Below are 21644 nucleotides of genomic sequence, written 5' to 3'. Positions count from 1 at the left end.
ATAGTTTTTAGTGTTTAGACAATCTGTAAAGAGACACTTTGGAAATAAATTCTGGTTTTATTGATGGATATAAAAGACCTCTTCCAGGAACAGTAACATAATAACTTCCATAATAATAACTCTCTCTCTTGTTTGGTTCATGGCTCATGTCACACTTAATGGCATTGGAAGACAATAACCAAACAACTGTCACACATAAAAGTTAATATAAACAGAGTTCTCTAATAATGTGTGAGGGAACAGATCTCTGTAATGAAGACTGATAGAGTTTCAGTGCTCAGTGGTAGATTTTGCAAGACCACTGTCCATCCAAGGTGTGTTAAACCATGGGTTTTGTGGAATGTACACAAACACATCCATCCCCAGTTCTTTCTAAATAAGGCAGCTTATCTCTTTTCCTGTCATTTCATGTTGATTCCTCCCTGGTTTCTCATTCTCTGTGGCGTACACACAAAGACAGCCTGAACATTCTTTGCCCTTATATGGCTAAATCCCTGCTGTGGGCCGGCTCTGTTTGGGAGAACAGAGACCTCTGATTGGCTGAGAGTAAAATGGGAGGGGCGCATTACTCGAGCTGATGCTCTGAAGAAACTTTTGTGTCCCGTAAGTCTAACTGTCTCACTCTCCAGCACAAAAACACCGTCCAGTGGACAGCACAATCTATCAGCTGTAGCAAAGGTGAGTTTATTGTGCTTTGGTTTGGTTTTGTGTGCTAAGAAGTCTTTCCACAGAAGTTCTGGATAAATTTAGGACACTGAGGAAAGATCTGGATGGAGCTGGTGACGTATGATGGGGTTATGGAACTAAAACTGATCCAGGATCATCTCTCATATGCTGAGAAAAGGATCTGGACATGTTAGGACTTTGTTTTAGTGTTCAGAGAGTGAATACTGCTTTCTAATGCAGTTCAGTGCGTTTCTGTTATAGATCCAGGAGTTTTGTCCTCCTCAATGATGGTCACAATTATATAAACTTTAATTATTCAGAGAATAATGTTTTACTTTGCATGAAGCTGTGACTTGGCCACAAGCGCTTCATCTGGAATACAGCTTTTGGGTTTTTTGTTAGTGTGCCGTTGGGGTCAAAAGTCAGAGGTGAGACCCATGACGTAACCCTTGGCTGGAGCACAGGAATTGAAATGATTGCAGAAGAAACTCATTAACAGACATCAAGAAAGCAACTATAGGGATATCATGATGATGTTTTAGATTTTTGTGTAGTCTTTATTTTTATTCAGAGGGCGACCAAACTCTACTGTTGTCAAACTGCACAAGTTTTAGTGAAGCAAATTCACTGGACAGCTTGTTAGTGTCTCTCTGAATTCTGTAGATGTTTGCCAAGATGCAACAAAGAAATTAGGGCAGAATGTGACAGTGTTTGGGTCATTCATGGATGTTCATAACATGCAGCTAAAGTGAGTGATTGACAGTTAGAGTACATTAGGACATCAACTTGAAGTTCAGAAATGTTGATTTGAGAGACACCACAGAATTCATCCAATCCATTGATAATACCAACTGATGTTGTCTGTGCTGCTGATTTCCCAACATAATGATGTCACTTCCAGATTCAATTGTATTAGTTAAATTGGTTTTAAGAAAAAGTAACAGGATGTGACATTGAATTTGAGGACATAAAAAAACAAAAACTGATTGACAATTAAAACAATATATTTTTATCCAATTAAAACCAAAGAATATTGTCTTATTCAGTATATTAAGGCATACTCAATGAGGGCATAAAAATGTCTTGTAGGGAAGAGAGTTTGATGTCCTTCAGACAGTTGTTCTGGTCTGTTTCTAAATTCCTGCATTTAATCCTGTGGTCGAGCTGGACATTGTGTTCTGATGATGCGGTCACAACACACAGAAAAACACACACACACATTGGGTTTTCATGGTTTATGGGGACTTTCCATAGACATAATGATTTTTACACTATACAAACTGTATATTCAATCTCCCAACCCTAAACCTTCCTGTCACAGAAAACTTTTTGCATTTTCAAAAAATCAGTTAGTATGATTCATAAGTTGTTTTCCTCATGGGGACCAAAAAATGTCCCCACAAGGACAAGGATTTTGGATATTGCCATCTTTGTGGGGACATTTTGTCCCCATAATATAGAGTTTAACTGAACCACACACACAGCCTGAAAATAAGCAGTTAGTTAATCAGTTACATCAATTCTTCCATCTAATTCTATTCCTCCCATACTCACAAAACACACAGGACAGCCAGGAATAATGCAGTCAGAAAGTTTAAAATAGAGAATAAGGTAATTTTACACCAAAAATAAGTTAAGCAATTATTGGAGATACATTAGACTTTTGGTATATTCATAATTTCCCAGCTAACAGTGAACATTCTCAGAACCTTAGCTAATGTTCTGACAAGGTTCTCTTAAGGTTGTGAACAAACGTTCTTCCAGTAACATTAATAGAATGTTCGTTCAAAGTTATCTGTCTTTATTAATGTTTATCAAAACGTTAGCACAAAAACATTATTTATACATTGTTTATGGAATTTTTTTTAAATGAAATATTTTATTTAAAACTTCTAATGTTTTTTTTTTTTTTTTTTTTTTTTTACAGAAGTAACATTACCATAAAATTTGCAGAATGATAAAAAAGAATTTCCCCTTAAAGTTCACAAACAAAAGTAAAACATTTTAACAACTAGACCTTTTGAATGTTCAGACAACATTCAGAAATAACGTTTTCATAACTTAATGGGAATATTGGCAAAATGTTCTTCGAAACATATTTTTGTTAGCTGGTTTAGTGCTGCTGTTCAGTGTGAGATTAATGCCTTTAAAGACACTGAGCAGGTTATTTTCATATGGACCAGGACTGATATAGAAAGAATGATTGGATCATCCCACAGCATTTGGTTGCTTTATTAAGCAGACATTGAGAAACTATGAATACAAGAGCAATAAAAACACAGACATGAAAATGAGTGTTAGCTGACTGTGGTCATCCATATAACATGAATTACTCATTCACAATGAATGATGTATTGATAAATGTCATGGTTATGAAATGTGCTGCTGTTCACATGGGACTCAACAGAAACCATCTGTAACATCTTCTCTGATGCTAACGGCATTATAGGCCTTTAGGATGCTCTGTTTACAAAATGCTTTCCTAGATCAAAATGTTTTCCTAGATCAAAGTTGACTAATATCTTTAAATCACAACCACTTTGGAGTTAATCGTATAGGGGTGACAGCTAACTAAATCAGCCTTAAAAGGCGCATTTTAAAGTGACTTGGTGTGTCTATAAATCCTCAAATTCAAAAATTCATTACAATCCTGCTCTCAGCCATGTAGTGCTTATGTGAGTGTTTCTGAGAGTTAAATTATGTTCTAAGAATGTTTTGTACCCATTAAGTTATGACAGTGTTATTTCTGAATGTTCTCTGCGGACGTTCAAAACGTTGAATGTTTTAAAATGTTTTTTCTTGGTTGTGCAAATGTTAAGGGAACAATCCATTTAGCAAACATTATGAGAATGTTACTTTTGAATGTTTTCTGAAATGTGAAAATATCTTGAGCTTGTGTTCACCACAGACCTTCGTTCAAGCATTTTAACCAAACACTCAAAAAACCTGCTGATTTCAGGACGATGGAACCGGAAGTGCTAAAATGCAACTTGTTTCCGGGTTTTGACCTACAAAATTACGTCCTCCCTTCAGCATTGTATTGATCAATCTTAATCCGGCATATGGCCATTTAGTGTCTTTTGCATTCATGCAATATACTAGAACCATACTGAGAAGGGAGTTTAGAAGATTCAACAGCATTCCTGGACACATAATTTACGTAGTTGTAATTCATAGGTGGGGATTATTCTAATTGTAAATGAGCATGCACGCGCACCCTATTTACGAATGATTGGAATTCATTAACATTTAGCTATCAAATATGATGTTTATGAAGCGTTTATGTATCCAGAGGAGAGTTTTCGGGAAGGTGTTTTACGTGCAAATTACTCAGAACTTACTCATATTTACCAGTTTCATGAATGAGGCCCATTGGCTCTATTGTTTGGAACTGTTTTCTTTGACAAAATAGAGGAAAAACAGACAATATTGTGTCTAAAATGTAAGTCACCTAATAACCTATTAACTTATTGTTTATTGAATTGTTGTATAAAATCAATATCGCATTTGCAAATGTGCTGATATTCGGGAAAACAGCAATTTTGCATGTGATATTACTTATAATGTTTTTAAGAACATATTGCTGAAAAACTAGAACTTATACAGAAACCTTTTTTTGCACCATATCTTGATTTTTCTATATATATTTTTTTTGTTCCAAGCTTCTTTGAGCACAAGTGGAAGCTTATTCTGTTGCAAAGCCTGTTTCAAGTGAAACGGATTAAACATATGGCCGCTACTATTTCTGAACCCTGTAATTGTTGCTTGCAGACATATTAAAGAACATGTTCTGCTCTTTTTCTTAGACCTGAAACACCATCAACATGTCCAGCAAGCGAGCGAAGGGGAAAACCACTAAGAAGAGGCCACAGAGAGCCACTTCAAATGTGTTTGCCATGTTTGACCAGTCACAGATCCAAGAGTTCAAAGAGGCCTTCAACATGATTGACCAGAACCGAGACGGATTCATCGATAAAGAGGATCTGCATGACATGCTGGCCTCTTTGGGTAAGTCTGACAGAGAGGAACTGGCATAATATTATGTGCTGAATACATCTAATGACGTTGCCATTGGTGTGTTTGTGCTCAGGTAAGAACCCGTCTGATGATTACCTGGAGGGAATGATGAGTGAAGCACCAGGTCCCATCAACTTCACCATGTTCCTCACCATGTTTGGAGAACGGCTCAATGGAACCGACCCGGAGGACGTGATAAGGAATGCTTTCGCCTGCTTTGATGAGGAAGGATCTGGTAAAACAAACACTGGTTTAATAAAAAGACTTTGACCATCTTGGAGGGTTACACAGTAGGGAGGCCAAATTAAAAATAAACAGGGCTGGGTAGTGACAGAAATTCAAATGTTCAACCAGGCTGCATTATTTCTATTTTCAAAAATACAGTAATACTGTAATACAGTAATAGTGTTTTCTATTTGAGTGTATTTTACTACACAGTAAAAGATACTTACAGTATCACTACTACAGTCTGCAGTGTCACATGATGCTGTTGCATATAAATTAAATGATATATATACTAGAATTTTATAAATGTCATTTCATAATGTTAAAAAAACATAAATGTTGTCATTTAACAAACAGAAGATATGGAAGTAATTTCTCAAAATGAAGGTGCAAACAAAACACAAATGCCGGCAAAATAACTTCAAAATGCCTCAATATTCAAATGTAATCTCATATATATATATATATATATAAATATGTAAGGTCTTCTAGATGGTCTTCTAGTCTTCTAGATGTTTTATTCTCGTCTGCACAGGTTTCATTCATGAAGACCACCTGCGAGAGCTGCTGACCACTATGGGAGATCGTTTCACAGATGAAGAGGTGGACGAGCTTTTCAGAGAGGCTCCCATTGACAAAAAGGGAAACTTTAACTATGGCGAGTTCACCCGGATTCTCAAACATGGAGCCAAGGACAAAGACGACATGTAGACGATCAGAGCGCGTCAGCCACAGCTGGACAGCACATTACAAACACATACATGAGGAACATCCACTGGTGAAAAACATGCAACAAATATTTGGTGATCTATAAAATAAGTAATTCTATCTCTAAATGTATTAAGTGCGATCAGATTACATTGCAAACCATCTACAATGTATATTTTGTGTTTTTATAGGGGACTTATGAAATATCTACAGTGTGTTTGAGTAGGTTGAAGCAGCTGTGGCTCGATCTGTGCAACTCAGAAATTAAACTATTACATTGGAGATGCCATAAACTTGTTTAGATGTAGTGCAAAGGATTCTCAGCATCTCCTTTTCATTGATCAATATCAGAGACATGATGTGTATTAAGGCAAGACACTACCGGCAAAACCATGGGGTGCGTCTCAATTAGCTCCATAGTTCAGTATAAGAGCACTGATCAGAGAGTCAGCCATTTTAATGGCTGTCTCAATCGCAAAATCCTTCCAGTGCACTGAAACGTTCATTCCCTAAAAGTCCCACAATGCACAGTGAAAACCTGGGAGCATTGATACTCTCAATGTTCCCTTAACAGAAGGGGTCATTATGGTCATTACCAGTGCCTGAATTAGTGCACACGTTATACAGGTTCACGACCTAGGGAGCTGATTGAGACGCACCCATTGTCTTTTTAGCCACTGGTCAATTTTGCTTCCATAACATTATTTTTGACTAGTTGAAAGGGAACATCCAAAATACATATTTAAGTATATTACATTTTTACTGAGAGACTTGTTCATATATCATTTGCTGATTTAAATTACATTTTATTCCTAAAAAACATGGTGACAGTTTATTTTATTTCTGGATTATGACACTATTTTTGGATTAATGGAGTAATAAAAGAGAAACCCAAAATCCCCTCTTACTCCAATATGTCTACAAAATCAAGAATTTTGAACCTGGCTTTATCCAGTGTTCTGTTCTGGAAATGTATACAAATTAGCAAATATTTAATTAGATCATGCATATTTAAACATACGTTTATTGTGATTACTCACCTTGGGAAAGTATGGCAATATATATTAGATAACATTTTTGCCCTATATTCACATGTAGTGCCTTATACATAGTGAAGTCAGATAGATATACAAAATGATAAACATCTGAATATGAAATATCAGTCATCTCCTTTCAAAGTTGTACATTCTCCAGAAAAAAAAAAATGTTCCTCAGACTTTGGGATGTGTAGAATTTTCAGTGGAACTGCATCTTATATTTCCCCATCAAACCTGTGAATATCTGGCTTATAAAATGTGAGATTACATGTGGCAGCTCTCAGACATGAAGTCATCCATCATACGAACATGATGTATTTTATACTGAAATAAAGATGGTCTCATACTACAGTGAAACGCCCAAAAATCATTTGTGCACATGCAGAAATCAACAGGAGTCATTTCTGGACTTCGAATTGACGAAAACATAAAATAAAAGGAAATTCATTTCTCCACAACATGAATACAAACATATGAAAAACAAGGCTTTTATTTCTCTGTAATGTTTGTACAAAAGACACCAAATAAAATATGTGTCAAATGTTTAAGGCAGATATTGCACAGACTAGTCCAAAAGGTTTTCTAAGGAAGCAGGTAAGGCACAAAAGCCAGTTTTACTGTCCTCAGTTATACATGCACACATATGACAGTTAAAAAAAAAAAAAAAAAAATCCATCATGTATTTGGTCGTACAGGAGAGAGACACATATTTGATGTATACACACACGCACGTTAAAAAGCAGGTCTATGCCAGACAAAAACCTGAATGATATTTACATGTTTCACATTGTCATCTAGAAGATCCATTTTGCAATAACAATAATACAGTTCCAGGAATATTAATATTGGCCTTTCTGACCAGGTGAAAAAATAGAGTATATGAAAAATATAGATAGTACTGTTCCAGTAACTAACCGAATGATCACAGTGGTTTTGAGTTAATTAGATCTGTAGTACAGATTGAGGACGCTACAATATGACAGTCAGTTTCTCATATTCAGCTCAGACATGGCTTAAAAATACAGACGCACCTTATAGATTCCTTAACTCAGAAATAATTACAAACTGTATTTGTTTTGCCAGAGAGGTAACATTACAATAACTCGAACCCACAAAAAACAAAAACAAAAAAACTCCCCACTATAATAGAAACTGAAAACTATAATAAAACAAACCTGAGACACACTGAAAACCAATGAGAAGTAACCTGTACAGTACTACAGAACATGACCTCTGACCTTTGCACTGACCTCACTGAGAAAAACTAATCAGAATTATGGCACATTTCTGAATAAGTAAACTGAAATGATGTGAACTGCATCATAAAAAGGCTAAAAGGTTAAAATCATAACTATAAAGACTAATCTGACTACCTGTACATGTTCTCAGTTTCATGGAAACTACAAGCATTAAATCATAATCCATCTAGATACTCTAGTGTCCAAAAAGAAAGACTGAGGGAATCGCTTAAGACACTGGAAATAATCTTGTTTCTAAATAATATTTGTCAGTTCTCTAGATACATTCACAGATTATGAGCAAGAAAGAAACACTTCAGTTCATCTCTGAGAGGTACACAAAACTCCTTTAGCGTCTAAATTCACTCACTAACAATTTTTTATAACCTCATAACATCTCCCTCTACAATTTATGAAAATGTAAAACACTGTTAATGCCGATCATCTACTTCACCCAATACCATCAGAAAAATAAAGCTACAGCTCTAAGCTCAAGTAACATGAGAACTGAAGAAAATCAAAGTCAGCTCTGTCTTTGAGACGACCTCCCCTCCGCATCTCAGACAGACATGAGGCGTGAGCGATGATCTCTGCAGTACGATCAATTTCCCAACGACCGACCACAGCACAGACGCACATCACGCCACACCAGAGAGCTCTCTGATATTGTTCTGACTGGGATTGGATAAACGGTTCTGACATAATGACTAAGAGGTGAAATTAAACTATAAAGTGCAGGAAATAATGACAAAAACACACTATTGGGAAAGACTTTCAAAGCTGAGATTGTAGAAGTAGAGGCTTCATCAGCGGTGGCTTTCAGGCAAAATCAGAGCAAAGTATTAAATCTAAGAGAGCACATTTGGCCCCTAATCAGACTATTTAAATGCTGCATGCTGGTCTTCGCATTCACAGATCACAAGAAAAAAAAAAAAAAAAAAAAAAAAGGAAAAATAAGCATGCTACATGATGGATAGATGTCTAGCCCTGGATATACTGATGCAAGCAGGCAAGAGCTTCTTTAACAAAAACTATGTAAGGCCACTTCAACAAACATTCAAATTAAAATCCCTTGGCTGTTGTTGGTAAACCTGAGATGCACAGGTTTTCTTGAGTTTGGAGTATGCTTATGTTTCTGCCTGAAAGGATGAAGATCCCAGAGTCTGAAATGCTGGATTATTCACAAAGAGGGTTTTATTGATGCCCATAAACTTCATGTAGTTAAAAAAGTTAAGAGGTTTTGGTTTAAAAAGTGTTTTAAAAATGTCTTTGAAATACATCAGTGTTCAAAGAGAGGCTTCACTCCTGAATCCACTGAAGTGAACATCGGTAAAGAGGATCTCGGGCTATCTAGCAACATCCATAGCAAAGATTTTGAAAGACGTACTAAAAGCTCCCAGTTTTCCATCTGATCCAGAGGCTTCTGAGAAAAATGAGCAAACAAAGAGTTCAAAGTCAGTTCAAAGTCAGTTTGCTTGACCCCCCCCCGCACCAATCAATTGACCGCTTCTGTGACCGTATTATGCACATACTGCGAAACCCACGTGCTCGCAGGTGGACCGGGCCACGTGCCAGAAGACGTAAAGTGAGCAGAATCTGTCACATTCTTGCTGAGGACATCGGAGACACTGGCCGAACTTAGATCGACGGGAAGGCCCGGATGAAAAGAGCGGCTCATGACAGGAACCGATACTGGTAATACTGCGCTCTCCATCAAGCCTGGTGCAGCATCAAATGCATCCCTTGAAGGCGTTTCTGCTTCGGAATTAGCGATGGTCTCCGAATTGCCATTCTGGACGAGCTCACTTGAACTTTCATTGGAAGGACTGTTTGCTTGTGGTTGCATCGTTTGCTCTTTCTGTCTGCAGTTTTCTTGCTCAGCTGCTCGTTGCAGGGCCGCATCCACTAGAAGCTTCAGATCGCTGAAATCTTGTGCGCACAGCTCTGGTGGGGTAGGAGGCGGCGTGTTGAACAGGACTCCACTCGGGCTCACCGCTCCCAGGGTTGGGACAGAGGTAGAAGCAAGCGGGATGGTCGTCAGGTGTTGATCTTCGCTCCGAAATCCAGTCAGACCTTCTCGTCTCAGCAGACCTCGTGTGTCAAGCTGCATCAGAGCCTGAACACCTCCGTCTTGACTACCTGATGACGACAAACAACCAGCTCCAGCCAAAATTGCCGTTGCAGTGTTACCCAACAGCCTCAAGTCCAATGTTGGTGTGGGGCAAATGACAGAGGTGCGAGTTGAAGAGGCAGGACATTCTGGGGAGGCAGATCTGTCTGGTTTGCTGGTGCGTCGTGACATTGTAAACTGAGTGGGGTCTTTGCCGTCTTTCCTGAGCAGGTCCGGAAGGAGCCTCCGGCGGGCATTTATGAACCAGTTACAGATCTAAAAACAAGATTAAAGATTCCAGAGTTTTAGAAACTTAAAATGCCAAGTAATTATTTACATTATATAATGTTTAACCACATACATACAATATTACTTTTATACAAAGAGATACACTATATCAAACTTCAACTGCTTGATTGCTTGTATTAAATCGCACATCTAGCGTTTTCGCGATACCAAAATTATGACTACAATATCTGACTAAAATAACTCGATACCGATACTGAATCAATAGCATGGGAAAAAACAAACCCCTGAAACAATGGGTTTTTTTTTAATGTAAGTTTTATAAAAGTCACGATACAGTTCTCATTTTATTTTATCTTTGTTACTAAAAATAAGAAACGATGCAATCAAACACTATAACACTGTAATCCCAATGCTCAAAATAAATTAATTGGTTTAAGTAGGACAAACTTAAATTAGTTCAGTCAAATTAACGAGTATTTAGCGCTTTCCTTTCAAGTTCACAGAACTGAGATATATATATATATATATATATATATATATATATATATATATATATATATATATATATATATATATATATATATATATATATATATATATATATATATATATATATATATATATATATTTTTTTTTTTTAAATTAAACTGAACCGTTTCATTGTTTTGGGTTTAATGAACTTATTTCTTTTAATTTAGACAAACTTAAGTTTAACTGTAACTGGGCTGGGATTTCTATTTCCCAGCAAGCTTTGAAGGAGAGTAAATGCTAACATGTTAACATGGATTTCTGTGCATGTGCTTCAGGTCGGAGTCCGACAGCGCGAATGTCCCAAAACGCACTATATTTTCCTCATGCATGCATGATTCTTTCCTCGTCATGCGCCGCATGCACACATTTTATTCCCTGCAGGGAGTGGAAGCAGCGCTCTGCACACATGTCCTGACTCAATATTAGGAAATATTCCTCTTATTACAATGCAGTCATTCTTAAAGTACTGGTACTAATAAAATTTCATATCATACCATTTTTAATAGCAGGTTATAGTGATACCTTTCTAGTACCGGTTTATTGTGCAACACTATGCCCACCTAAAAGGCTAACTCCTAAATGCTACTATAAAGCCATGAAGATATTAAAGGGATAGTTCACCCAAAAATGAAAATCCTTTGATCATTTACTCACCCTCAATTTGTTCCACACCTGTATGAATCTCTTTCTTCTGCTGAACACAAAAGATATTCTGAAGAATGTTTGTAATCAAACAGTTGATGGGCCCCATTGATTTCCATAGTATTTTTTTCTACCATACTATAAAAATTAAGTGGTGTCCCACAACTGTTTGGTTATCCATATTTTTCAAAATATCTTTTGTGTGTTCAGCAGAGGAAAGAAATTCATACAGGTATTGAACAACTTGAAGGTGAGTGAATGACACAATTTTCATGTTTGGGTGAACTATATAAATAAATCTGACTTAACTAAATGCATTTAAGTCGTCCTGTGAGTTTCTGCACTTTGACCAATAATTTCCATTATTCTTTTCAATCCTTTGTGATGACTGGATAAGGGTTATAAAAAAAAAAAAAAAAAAAAAAAAGAAGCACACTCAAACAGTCATTGAAGAAATACTTTAGAATTAACTAGAAACAGACTATAGAATGGGTCATTTCCATGACCATTGATGATTTTATTAACTTCCATGCTTTTCCAGACATGGAAAACTCACAATTCCCTGATATTTCCAGAGAAAAAGCATTATCTAAAGCTAAATGTAACACTACTATAGGCTAATAGGTTTTATAGTATCTTATAAAACTTCAAAACCACAGAAACTGATAAATTACTGTATAAATGATTTATTCATGTTTAATTCTATTAACTTAAAGGGATAGTTCACCCAAAAATGAGTAAACCCCACTGACTATGGCAATGGGGTTTACTATGGCAGTCATTGGGGGCTAGATCTGCTTGGTTACAAACATTCTTCCAAATATATTCTTTTGTGTACAGCAGAACAAAGAAATATATACAGGTTTCGAACAACTTGAGGGTTGGTAGATGACAGAATACTCCTTTTTGGGTGAACTATCCCTTTAACAGACTTTCACACAAGACAAACAAACAAACAAACAAACAAACAAAAAAAAAAAAAAAAAAAAAAACACACAAAAGAAAAGCTCAGTTTAACGAGGTATTGTATTGGTGATTCTGTCCTTTATATTCTTAGCATAGGGTCAAAAAGGAGATGATCCTCACTGCAGAACATGAGATTAAGGGGGCAGGGTTGGATCAGATCCAACTCCTCCCACTTTATATATCCCTTAACTTACCCGTCTCCATCCCCTAGATCTTGTGTGTTCTGCAGTGAGGGGCTACTGAAAAAAAAAGGGGTGAAAAAACAAAACAACATGTATTTTTGGATCCTACTGTGGCGCCCCCTGTTGGCAAGGCAGTGAACCGCATGCTGTGTCAGACAGACAGCTGGCTCTAATGGAGACCAGAGGAAATATGCAGCACAGGCCTCGCCGCCCGCATTCCTGCGCTCTGACAACACCGCAGCTCTCGCTCAAGGACAAAACACAGCGCAGACTGTGTGAGAAAGTCTCGTCTTTGAAGATTACGGCCAAATGTAAAAGTGAAGAATGGATGAAAGACACAAAAATACAATACTGGAAAGAGAATTTTCCTCATATTCAACTTGATGCTTAGACTACTGACTCAGTCAGGTCCACTTTGCAGCTTATTTTGGCAAAAAAAAAAAAAACATGCTCATTTAGACAGAATGAGCATAACTGAAATTCATAACCAAATTAACAGGTTTGTGAACTATATTCCAGGTAGGAAGGTGAGGAACAGACCCAAACTTAAGTCTAAATAAGTTTGAATGAAATTTAGTTATTTTTTAAATGGTAATTTGGCCTTCTTTTGAGCTTGAAAGCTTCAGTTTAATTGTAATTGCATGGAAAACATCATACTGGTTTGAAACGAAGTCAAGTAAAGGACAATTTTCAAATTAAGTTATAAACTTTAAATACATGATACGTTTGCATCCAAAACTTGAAAGCTTCAGTTTTGTGCTAAATGCATGGAAACCATGTTTTGTGCTCACCTGTGACACCGACAGATGCGTCTGTCCAGACAGGCTCAGTTTCTCTTGCTCTGACGGATACGCATTGAAACGATGCTCATACAGCCAGTCCCTCAGAACCTGAACGGACTCTTTGGGGAGGTTTCCACGGCGGCGGCGTTTGGTGGAAGACCCACTTCTCCTGCCGCTGGTGGACAGGTTGAGAGGGTAACCGTCGTCTTCACATGGGTCACTGTCCGACATGGCAGAAAACTCAGTGTCTCCGTTCTGATCCTCCTCAAAAGCTGAGAAGATGAAGGCAGCAGAATATTATTGGTCTTAAAGTACAACAGCAGACGGAATGAAAGCGATTCAGTTTAGGTCACAGAAAGTTTACAATGCCATTAAATACCAGAAATACCACAAATGGGTTCACTATGCAAAGTATGCACATTATATGCAGATGATCTTATAAATTTGGCAAAATGCACAATACAAAAGATACTGCGACCTACAACGCATCCATTTCACTGGAACTAGAACTAGAACTAGAATTGCAAGCCTTTTTTTGGGGCTTGCATTAAATATGCAAAATGAACACCTTTATTTCAGAGGAACAGAGAATCAGTTCTTAACTTCCGTCTGAATCATCCCGGTCAGTCATTTAAAAGCATCCTGCAGATAAATCCTTTTTTACTGCACTCAATTTACACATCAAAAGACTATTGACTGTGAACAGCTCCTCTCCATTCACACCTTCAGCATGACCCTCACAAACTGAGGGAAAGGCAGCTTATCTGGTGCTCTATTGGGCTCTTCAGGTGGGCCAATCAAGCATTATCATGGGAGCATTATCTGATTATTATGATAATCATTATGACCAGATAAAACAGGAATTCTTGCAAATGATTCTGAACACAGCCATAACCAATAATATAACAATACACAATATAGAGTGTAATATGCTGATGCTAAAACATTTACATTTAAATATTTTATCACAAACATACCTGTGTAAAGCCTGATAATCATTTTTTGAAAACAACAACAAAAAAAAAAGTGTTTTTGAGTATCATATTTGATTCATCAGGCTTTTATGGCTCATATAGTCTGATATAGTGAGAATATGGAGATCATACTCATAGGATACAGCACAATTTTATTTAAGAGGAACAAACTGAGCAAAAATATGCAATATGACACAGATGCTGATATTTATATGGCCAAAAAGATTAAATTATGATGCTTGTAATGTAAATCAATGAGATCTTTATAACAGTGCAACAGACTACTTACACAACACATTTAATTCTCATTAATACACCATCTCCCAATAATAATAATAATAATAATAATAATAATAATAATAATAATAATAATAATAATAATAATAAATAAAATGCTTAGTTTTGTGATCAAATCTCTGTAGTTTTAAAACAACAATGCAATGAAATGCAGATTGAGAGATGAACAAATAAACCTTCCTCAAAAGCCCGATGGATCACATTTGAGCATCACCTCACGGCCCTTAAAAGAGCTGATGGGACCCAAAACTACAGTCGCTGCCTCTCAGCATTAGACAAGGCCAAGAATCTCTGGACAAGCACCGCAAATACTAATCTGAAGTTTCACGTTAAATCAAGTTCTCAAAAAAAAAACAAACAAAAAAACATGCTTTTAAATTAATTGCACAACACTCAAAGATATGACAATTATTGTTAACTGCATCTCCTTCAAACAATAAAAGAACCTTCTGAATTCTTGAAAGTGATGATAATACCAAGTTTCCGCAGTGTTATTGAAGTAACAATCACAGTAGGGGTCTAAACACTGTATTTTTGGCAGGAACTGCAGTCAGTGTGGTTATGGGAAAGCATAGGCTTTCATTTGATAACTACTCAGTATTCAGTGTTTCAGAGAGACATGAATCAGACACACTTCAGCAGCTCAGAGTTTCTTTCTCCTGTTGAAACCTGAAGCCCTAAAGAGCAGCTAAAAATGTGGGAGTTCCTGAGTCCCTCTTTAACAAAGCAGATTGTGTGTGTGTGTGCGCGTGTGTCTCTCCTCTGGACATTCATGTTTCAGTCTGCAACTGTATCCGTGTCACAGTTTTGCATATCGTTTATAGCACTATGCAGTTCTCTCTAATGTATTTGACAAAATGAAAACGTGTCTGTTTTTGTGAAGGAGGAGGATGAATAGTCCTGCATTAGAGATTATATAAACTTTTTTTTCTCTTTTTTTTTTTTTTTTTACAGATGTTAAACTACTTCGAGTGGAATCAGATTTGGAAAAACTGACCCTCAGAATGTTACGTGTGAACCTCAGAAAACCACAACCAAGCTATTAGTTCATGCATCTAATCTAATATAAAAATCAATGCAACAAATGATTCATTGAACTCCATATACGACGTCATTTCCGTCTTCCTGATTTTCGTATTGCATATTGAAACAGATAAGTAGTGAATTTGCAGACCCAATCAAACATTAGGGTCATAAACAAGCAAATACTAACAAACAAATAACTGAATAACCTCTGCATCTCCAACGTCATTTACTACAACTTTCTCACTTTTAGAAAACGCTTACATTTCACACAAAATACAAAAATGACCAAACAAAACTCCGTTTGCAGACGCGAATAAACAAACGGGGCCGCAGACGCGCGAAAAAAAAAACGATTCACCAAACAAACAAACGCGCGATTACGTCATCAGACCACAATGATACAATGTAACAAACGCGTCTAAGTCAATAAAGCTAGAAAGACTGCAAAGGCCCTTCAGAAAAGAGTCCAAATGTATAAAAATCAAACGCGTGGATCAGCTGCATTTTGAAAGGCAAGAATCAAAAGCACATCTGCGTTTCACGCGTTCAGACTGAAAATCACGCCACGATCACAGACGTGCAGATGGGCAGCGTGATCAGACACCAAAACACCATTCAAACACTCACACGACACTCTGAATTCACTCGACACAAAACACGCGCATCTGTAAACGATTCTCACCTCTTTTGCTGGGCTTCATCCTGGATGTTGGAAAATAAAACACAAAATGTTTGAAAAAAAGTTGCTGGTGTGGAAACGCGGGTCCTCGTCAAACGGAGAGCGTGTTCTTCTCCTCTCACATACACACACAGCTGTGTTGAGTTGAAGCTCCAGTTATCAATGAATCTGCTCATTAGTCATTAGTGTGTCATGAGGAAAATGATCCTGTTGACAAACAGCCGTTTACCTGCAGCACCGCTGCTCCACCAAACTCTCTCTCTTTCTCTCTCCCTCTCTCTCCGTCCCTCAATGACAGGATCTAGATCCCTCCTCCACACTGCTAGGGGCCAGTAAGGGCCGCACATCTGTGTGTCATCACTTTTTTTCATTCAAAACTCACAATTCAAACACTTGTGCGAGTTTATTTCATTAGCTACGTTTTAGATTTGCAGTCCGGATGATCATTTTATAGTTTGAAAACGTAATTCAAGCTTCCAATCTAATCAATTTCGATAGAGTGATTTTTTTTTCGTGTCTTATCTAAACTTTATTTAAAGTTTGTTATTATTTTGTATGAATGTGTGCTACAGTAATGTATGTTCTGTACAGGTTTATTCTAACAAATTAATTGCTATTGTTATAAAGCTGTTTGTCGTATCTTCTAACATGCAGTACGCATCACACTTTACAGTGGGTACGGAAAGTATTCAGACCCCCTTAAATTTTTCACTCTTTGTTATATTGCAGCCATTTGCTAAAATCATTTAAGTTCATTTTTTCCTCATTAATGTACACACAGCACCCCATATTGACAGAAAAACACAGAATTGTTGACATTTTTGCAGATTTATTAAAAAACTGAAATATCACATGGTCTTAAGTATTCAGACCCTTTGCTCAGTATTTAGTAGAAGAACTTTTTGATCTAATACAGCCATGAGTCTTTTTGGGAAAGATGCAACAAGTTTTTTACACCTGGATTTGGGGATCCTCTGCATTCCTCCTTACAGATCCTCTCCAGTTCTGTCAGGTTGGATGGTAAACGTTGGTGGACAGCCATTTTTAGGTCTCTCCAGAGATGCTCAATTGGGTTTAAGTCAGGGCTCTGGCTGGGCCATTCAAGAACAGTCACGGAGTTGTTGTGAAGCCACTCCTTCATTATTTTAGCTGTGTTCTTATGGTCATTGTTTTGTTGGAAGGTAAACCTTCGGCCCAGTCTGAGGTCCAGGATATCCCTGTACTTGTCCGCATTCATCTTTCCCTCGATTGCAACCAGTCGTCCTGTCCCTGCAGCTGAAAAACACCCCCACAGCATGATGCTGCCACTACCATGCTTCACTGTTGGGACTGTATTGGACAGGTGATGAGCAGTGCCTGGTTTTCTCCACACATACCGCTTAGAATCAAGGCCAAAAAGTTCTATCTTGGTCTCATCAGAACAGAGAATCTTATTTCTCACCATCTTGGAAAACTCCATGCGTGCTTTCATGTGTCTTGCACTGAGGAGAGGTTTCCGTCGGGCCACTACCATAAAGCCCTGACTGGTGGAGGGCTGCAGTGATGGTTGACTTTCTACAACTTTCTCCCATCTCCAGACTGCATCTCTGGAGCTCAGTCACAGTGATTCTTGGGTTCTTCTTTACCTCTCTCACCAAGGCTCTTCTCCCCCGATAGCTTAGTTTGGCTGGACGGCCAGCTCTAGGAAGGGTTCTGGTCGTCCCAAATGTCTTCCATTTAAGGATTATGGAGGCCACTGTGCTCTTAGGAACCTTAAGTGCAGCAGAAATATTTTTGTAACCTTGGCCAGATCTGTGCCTTGCCACAGTTCTGTCTCTGAGCTCTTCAGGCAGTTCTTTTGACCTCATGATTCTCATTTGCTCTGACATGCACTGTGAGCTAAAAGGTCTTATATAGACAGGTGTGTGGCTTTCCTAATCAAGTCCAATCAGTATAATCAAACACAGCTGGACTCAAATGAAGGTGTAGAACCATCTCAAGGATGATCAGAAGAAATGGACAGCACCTGAGTAAAATATATGAGTGTCACAGCAAAGGGTCTGTATACTTAGGACCATGTGATATTTCAGTTTTTCTTTTTTAATAAATCTGCAAAAATGTCAACAATTCTGTGTTTTTCTGTCAATGATTTTAGCAAATGGCTGCAATATAAAGAGTGAAAAATTTAAGTGGGTCTGAATACTTTCTGTACCCACTGTATTTGTGCACATTTATAATATTTATTACTGTCTTTTTTATTTAGCATTTTTATACTTTACTGAATGTCACTTTATTTTATAATTAACAAGATATAAATATATTTTAATATAAATAAAAATATACATATTTTCTGACTTTTAAATATTTTTCAGCTATAAATAACTGTAAAATGTAAACAATATAAATTAATTTTTAATGTAATTTATAATTATTTAAAAATTTAATTTTTATGCAATTATTTTAAATAAAATATTTTCTAATTTATTTGATTATTTTGACTAATAATAATCTTTGTTTTCTTCTCCCCATTTTTGGTAACTATTATGTCAGCTGTAGGAGAAAATTAAATTCATTGTAATTTAGCATTTTTTTTTTGTTGTAATATTAATATTTAAAATTTCTATCCAATAGCCTAATAACTTGTGTAGCCTACCTTATACCGTACTTAGAATACAAATATGCAATGTTTATTATGGAAAATTTTATTATAGATTTAGTTCTGAACCAAGATAACTTGTAATACCTGGTGAACCTAAATGTTCCTAACATTAAATATATTAATTTCATATGGACCATTATGTTTCTGAATAAAGTGCTTCTCAATAACAGTGTAACAGTACCGTTGGGTTAAAAAAGGTCTTTTCATAATACAGTTCTTGCAGGAAATGGCTCAGTGTTTGTTTGCATACAGATCAGATTTGTGATGTATTTTCTCAATGCCTGTGGCAAATCTTGCTCTTTCATATGCAGGAATGTGCAGTTCACAGTCACAGAAAACACTGAACAACATTTCCTTAAACTCTGAAAAAAAGTGCTCATTATTTCACCTCTTGGAAATCTTGGATTGTTTTCCATTTCAACCAGTAAATAAAAAAACAAAAAACAAAAAACAAAAAACAAAAAAAACAATAAAATAGAATATATACAATAATATATATATATATATATATATATATATATATATATATATATATATATATATATATATATATATATAAGCAATAAGGTACGAGAGGCTGTGCTGTATCGTGAATAAGTCACGGCTGAAGGGCATTGTTAGGCACGATGCGAAGCGGTACTAGCCTTGAATACCTTATTGCTTTTATAAACGATTACCACACAATACAAATATTAAAGCCAAAAAATATGTGTAAAATCACTAAAAGCCTTCCTTCCGCCGGAAAAATAGTCCCCGACTGCGAACAGCAACAGAAGTTACATTATTACGCCATTAGATGGCGGCAAAGACTGTCTTTATGAGTGTGTCAGTCAGTAGCAAAGATTTTTATATTGAAAAGACTAAATTGTTGTGAACACGAAACAAGACAGAACTGACAAATGCTTTGACGAGCACCGTCAGTCACGGAAAACCCCTTAACTGTTAAAAGGACAAGATATTGCAGCGGACATTTAAACTGATTTTTTTATTATGAACATAGGACTGACCTGAAGGAAAATGCTAAATCTGAACACAGGTAATAAACCCGCTTAATCTCACAATACTCTTCAACATAATACAGTAAGTTTGCTAAATGTAAGCTTGTAAGCTTGGTTGCTAAGGGTGTTGTGTAGTGATACACAGAACTGTTGAGTGAAGCGGTCATAGCCGTGTTTTATCATGAATAAAACACAGCTATTGACCAATCAGAATCAAGGACAGGAACTAACCGTTTTATATACATACATACATATAATACACACACACACGTTCCACTCATCTTCAGGTTATAATCTATTATTCTGAGAAATAAAGAGTCATAAACACATTTGAACTTAACTCAGATTTACTGTATTTCTTACTAAACAAAAGACCCTGACATACACAGCCTAAACTTCATACAGCATTAGACATATTCAACAAATCCTAGTCAGTAAAATATGTGCTTGTTTCATAAAATATTGATTATCAATCTTTATAATAATAATAATAATCTTAAATCTTGTTGCTACAAACTCTTGCATTTAGATTATTTATTCTCTGACGACCCCCCCAAAAAACTATAGTAAAACACAGCTGAAGAAAGAGGGGCTGATTGACGTCTGGCGTCACGTCAGGTCGAACGTCATAACCTGACCGCTGTTGTGTTTCTCCACTGGCCAGTCACTTAACAGGTGTAGAAAACAGTTTATCTAGTATCCAAGCAGCATGAACAGAGAGGGGCGAAACACAAATCCCTGTGTTGCACATGAGAGTTTCTCCAAAATTCATCTGCTGTAATCCATGAGAGGGCCGTGTTTGTGTCGTCGTCCTCAGGGAAGCCCACAAACATGATCAAGATCACATGTGAACATACAGCAAGACAATAGGAGAAATAAAACATCTGTGATCTCTCACCAATCATGTGAAAATTAATCTCACAACACTAGACAGTGAAAAAAAAGGTTGTCAGGTGGACAATTTCAAGACATTCAACTGATATAATGATGTTCTCATAGAAAAAGATTGATCCAAGAAAAATAAATGATCATAAGATGGTATCTATAGAGTGAATAATAGAATAAAAATCAGACATGAGATTGTAGTGTATTTTTGACGTTGGTTGATTTGTCTGTAGTTCTCAGTGTCTGTGTGCTTGAAACATTCGGGCTGCAGGAGCGTCTGTTTCCAACTGAACCGCTTCAGCATGTCAAGTTACCATCGTAAACATCCGGTTACTGAATCCCTGAACGGCATTGCTGTTGTGTAGACACAGATAGTGCTTACAGGAACTTCTGCTCACCGTGTGAAGATTCAAAATTCATTTTCAGGCATTTGGTGAACAATTGAATAAATAAAATAAAATAAAATAAAATAAAATAAAATAAAATAAAATAAAATAAAATAAAATAAAATAAAATAAAATAAAATAAAATAAAATAAAAACTATAATAAATTAAAACAAATTTAAATTAAATTAAAGTTAGTGAATTTATTATAAAAAAAACTAGCATGAAATAAATGCCATAAAATATAGAACATAGTACTTATTTAAATTCTACTTATGCTTCATGGTAGTATTTTTGTATGCTGATTTAATTGGGGAAATAGTGTCAATGACTGGTAAAATATGAATAAATTGGGTTTACCACAAGATTTGTGTTCCTGTATATCTGATATGAAACTTGATTTTTCTAAA

General features: G+C 36.5%; 2 protein-coding genes across 2 annotated transcripts; one reads left to right on the top strand and one right to left on the bottom strand.

Annotated features, from left to right (window-relative positions):
• Positions 1 to 521: 521 nt before the first annotated feature.
• myl9b (myosin, light chain 9b, regulatory) lies at positions 522 to 7010 on the top strand. The gene is made up of 4 exons (XM_067372911.1): positions 522 to 678; positions 4473 to 4674; positions 4757 to 4918; positions 5444 to 7010. The coding sequence occupies exons 2-4, from the start codon at positions 4491 to 4493 to the stop codon at positions 5617 to 5619; spliced, it is 522 nt and encodes a 173-aa protein (XP_067229012.1). The 5' UTR covers positions 522 to 678; positions 4473 to 4490; the 3' UTR covers positions 5620 to 7010.
• A 783-nt stretch (positions 7011 to 7793) lies between these two features.
• Positions 7794 to 16563, bottom strand: LOC137010683 (homeobox protein TGIF2). Its single transcript, XM_067372910.1, has 3 exons — positions 16333 to 16563; positions 13363 to 13625; positions 7794 to 10277 (listed from the first exon to the last, which is right to left on the bottom strand). Exons 1-3 carry the CDS (start codon positions 16349 to 16351, stop codon positions 9387 to 9389), a joined length of 1173 nt encoding a protein of 390 aa, XP_067229011.1. The 5' UTR covers positions 16352 to 16563; the 3' UTR covers positions 7794 to 9386.
• Between the last annotated feature and the right edge of the window lie 5081 nt (positions 16564 to 21644).

This window comes from Chanodichthys erythropterus, chromosome 21, assembly GCF_024489055.1.
Source record: "Chanodichthys erythropterus isolate Z2021 chromosome 21, ASM2448905v1, whole genome shotgun sequence".
Taxonomy (NCBI): domain Eukaryota; kingdom Metazoa; phylum Chordata; class Actinopteri; order Cypriniformes; family Xenocyprididae; genus Chanodichthys; species Chanodichthys erythropterus.
This window is presented reverse-complemented; position numbering and strand designations above follow the sequence as displayed.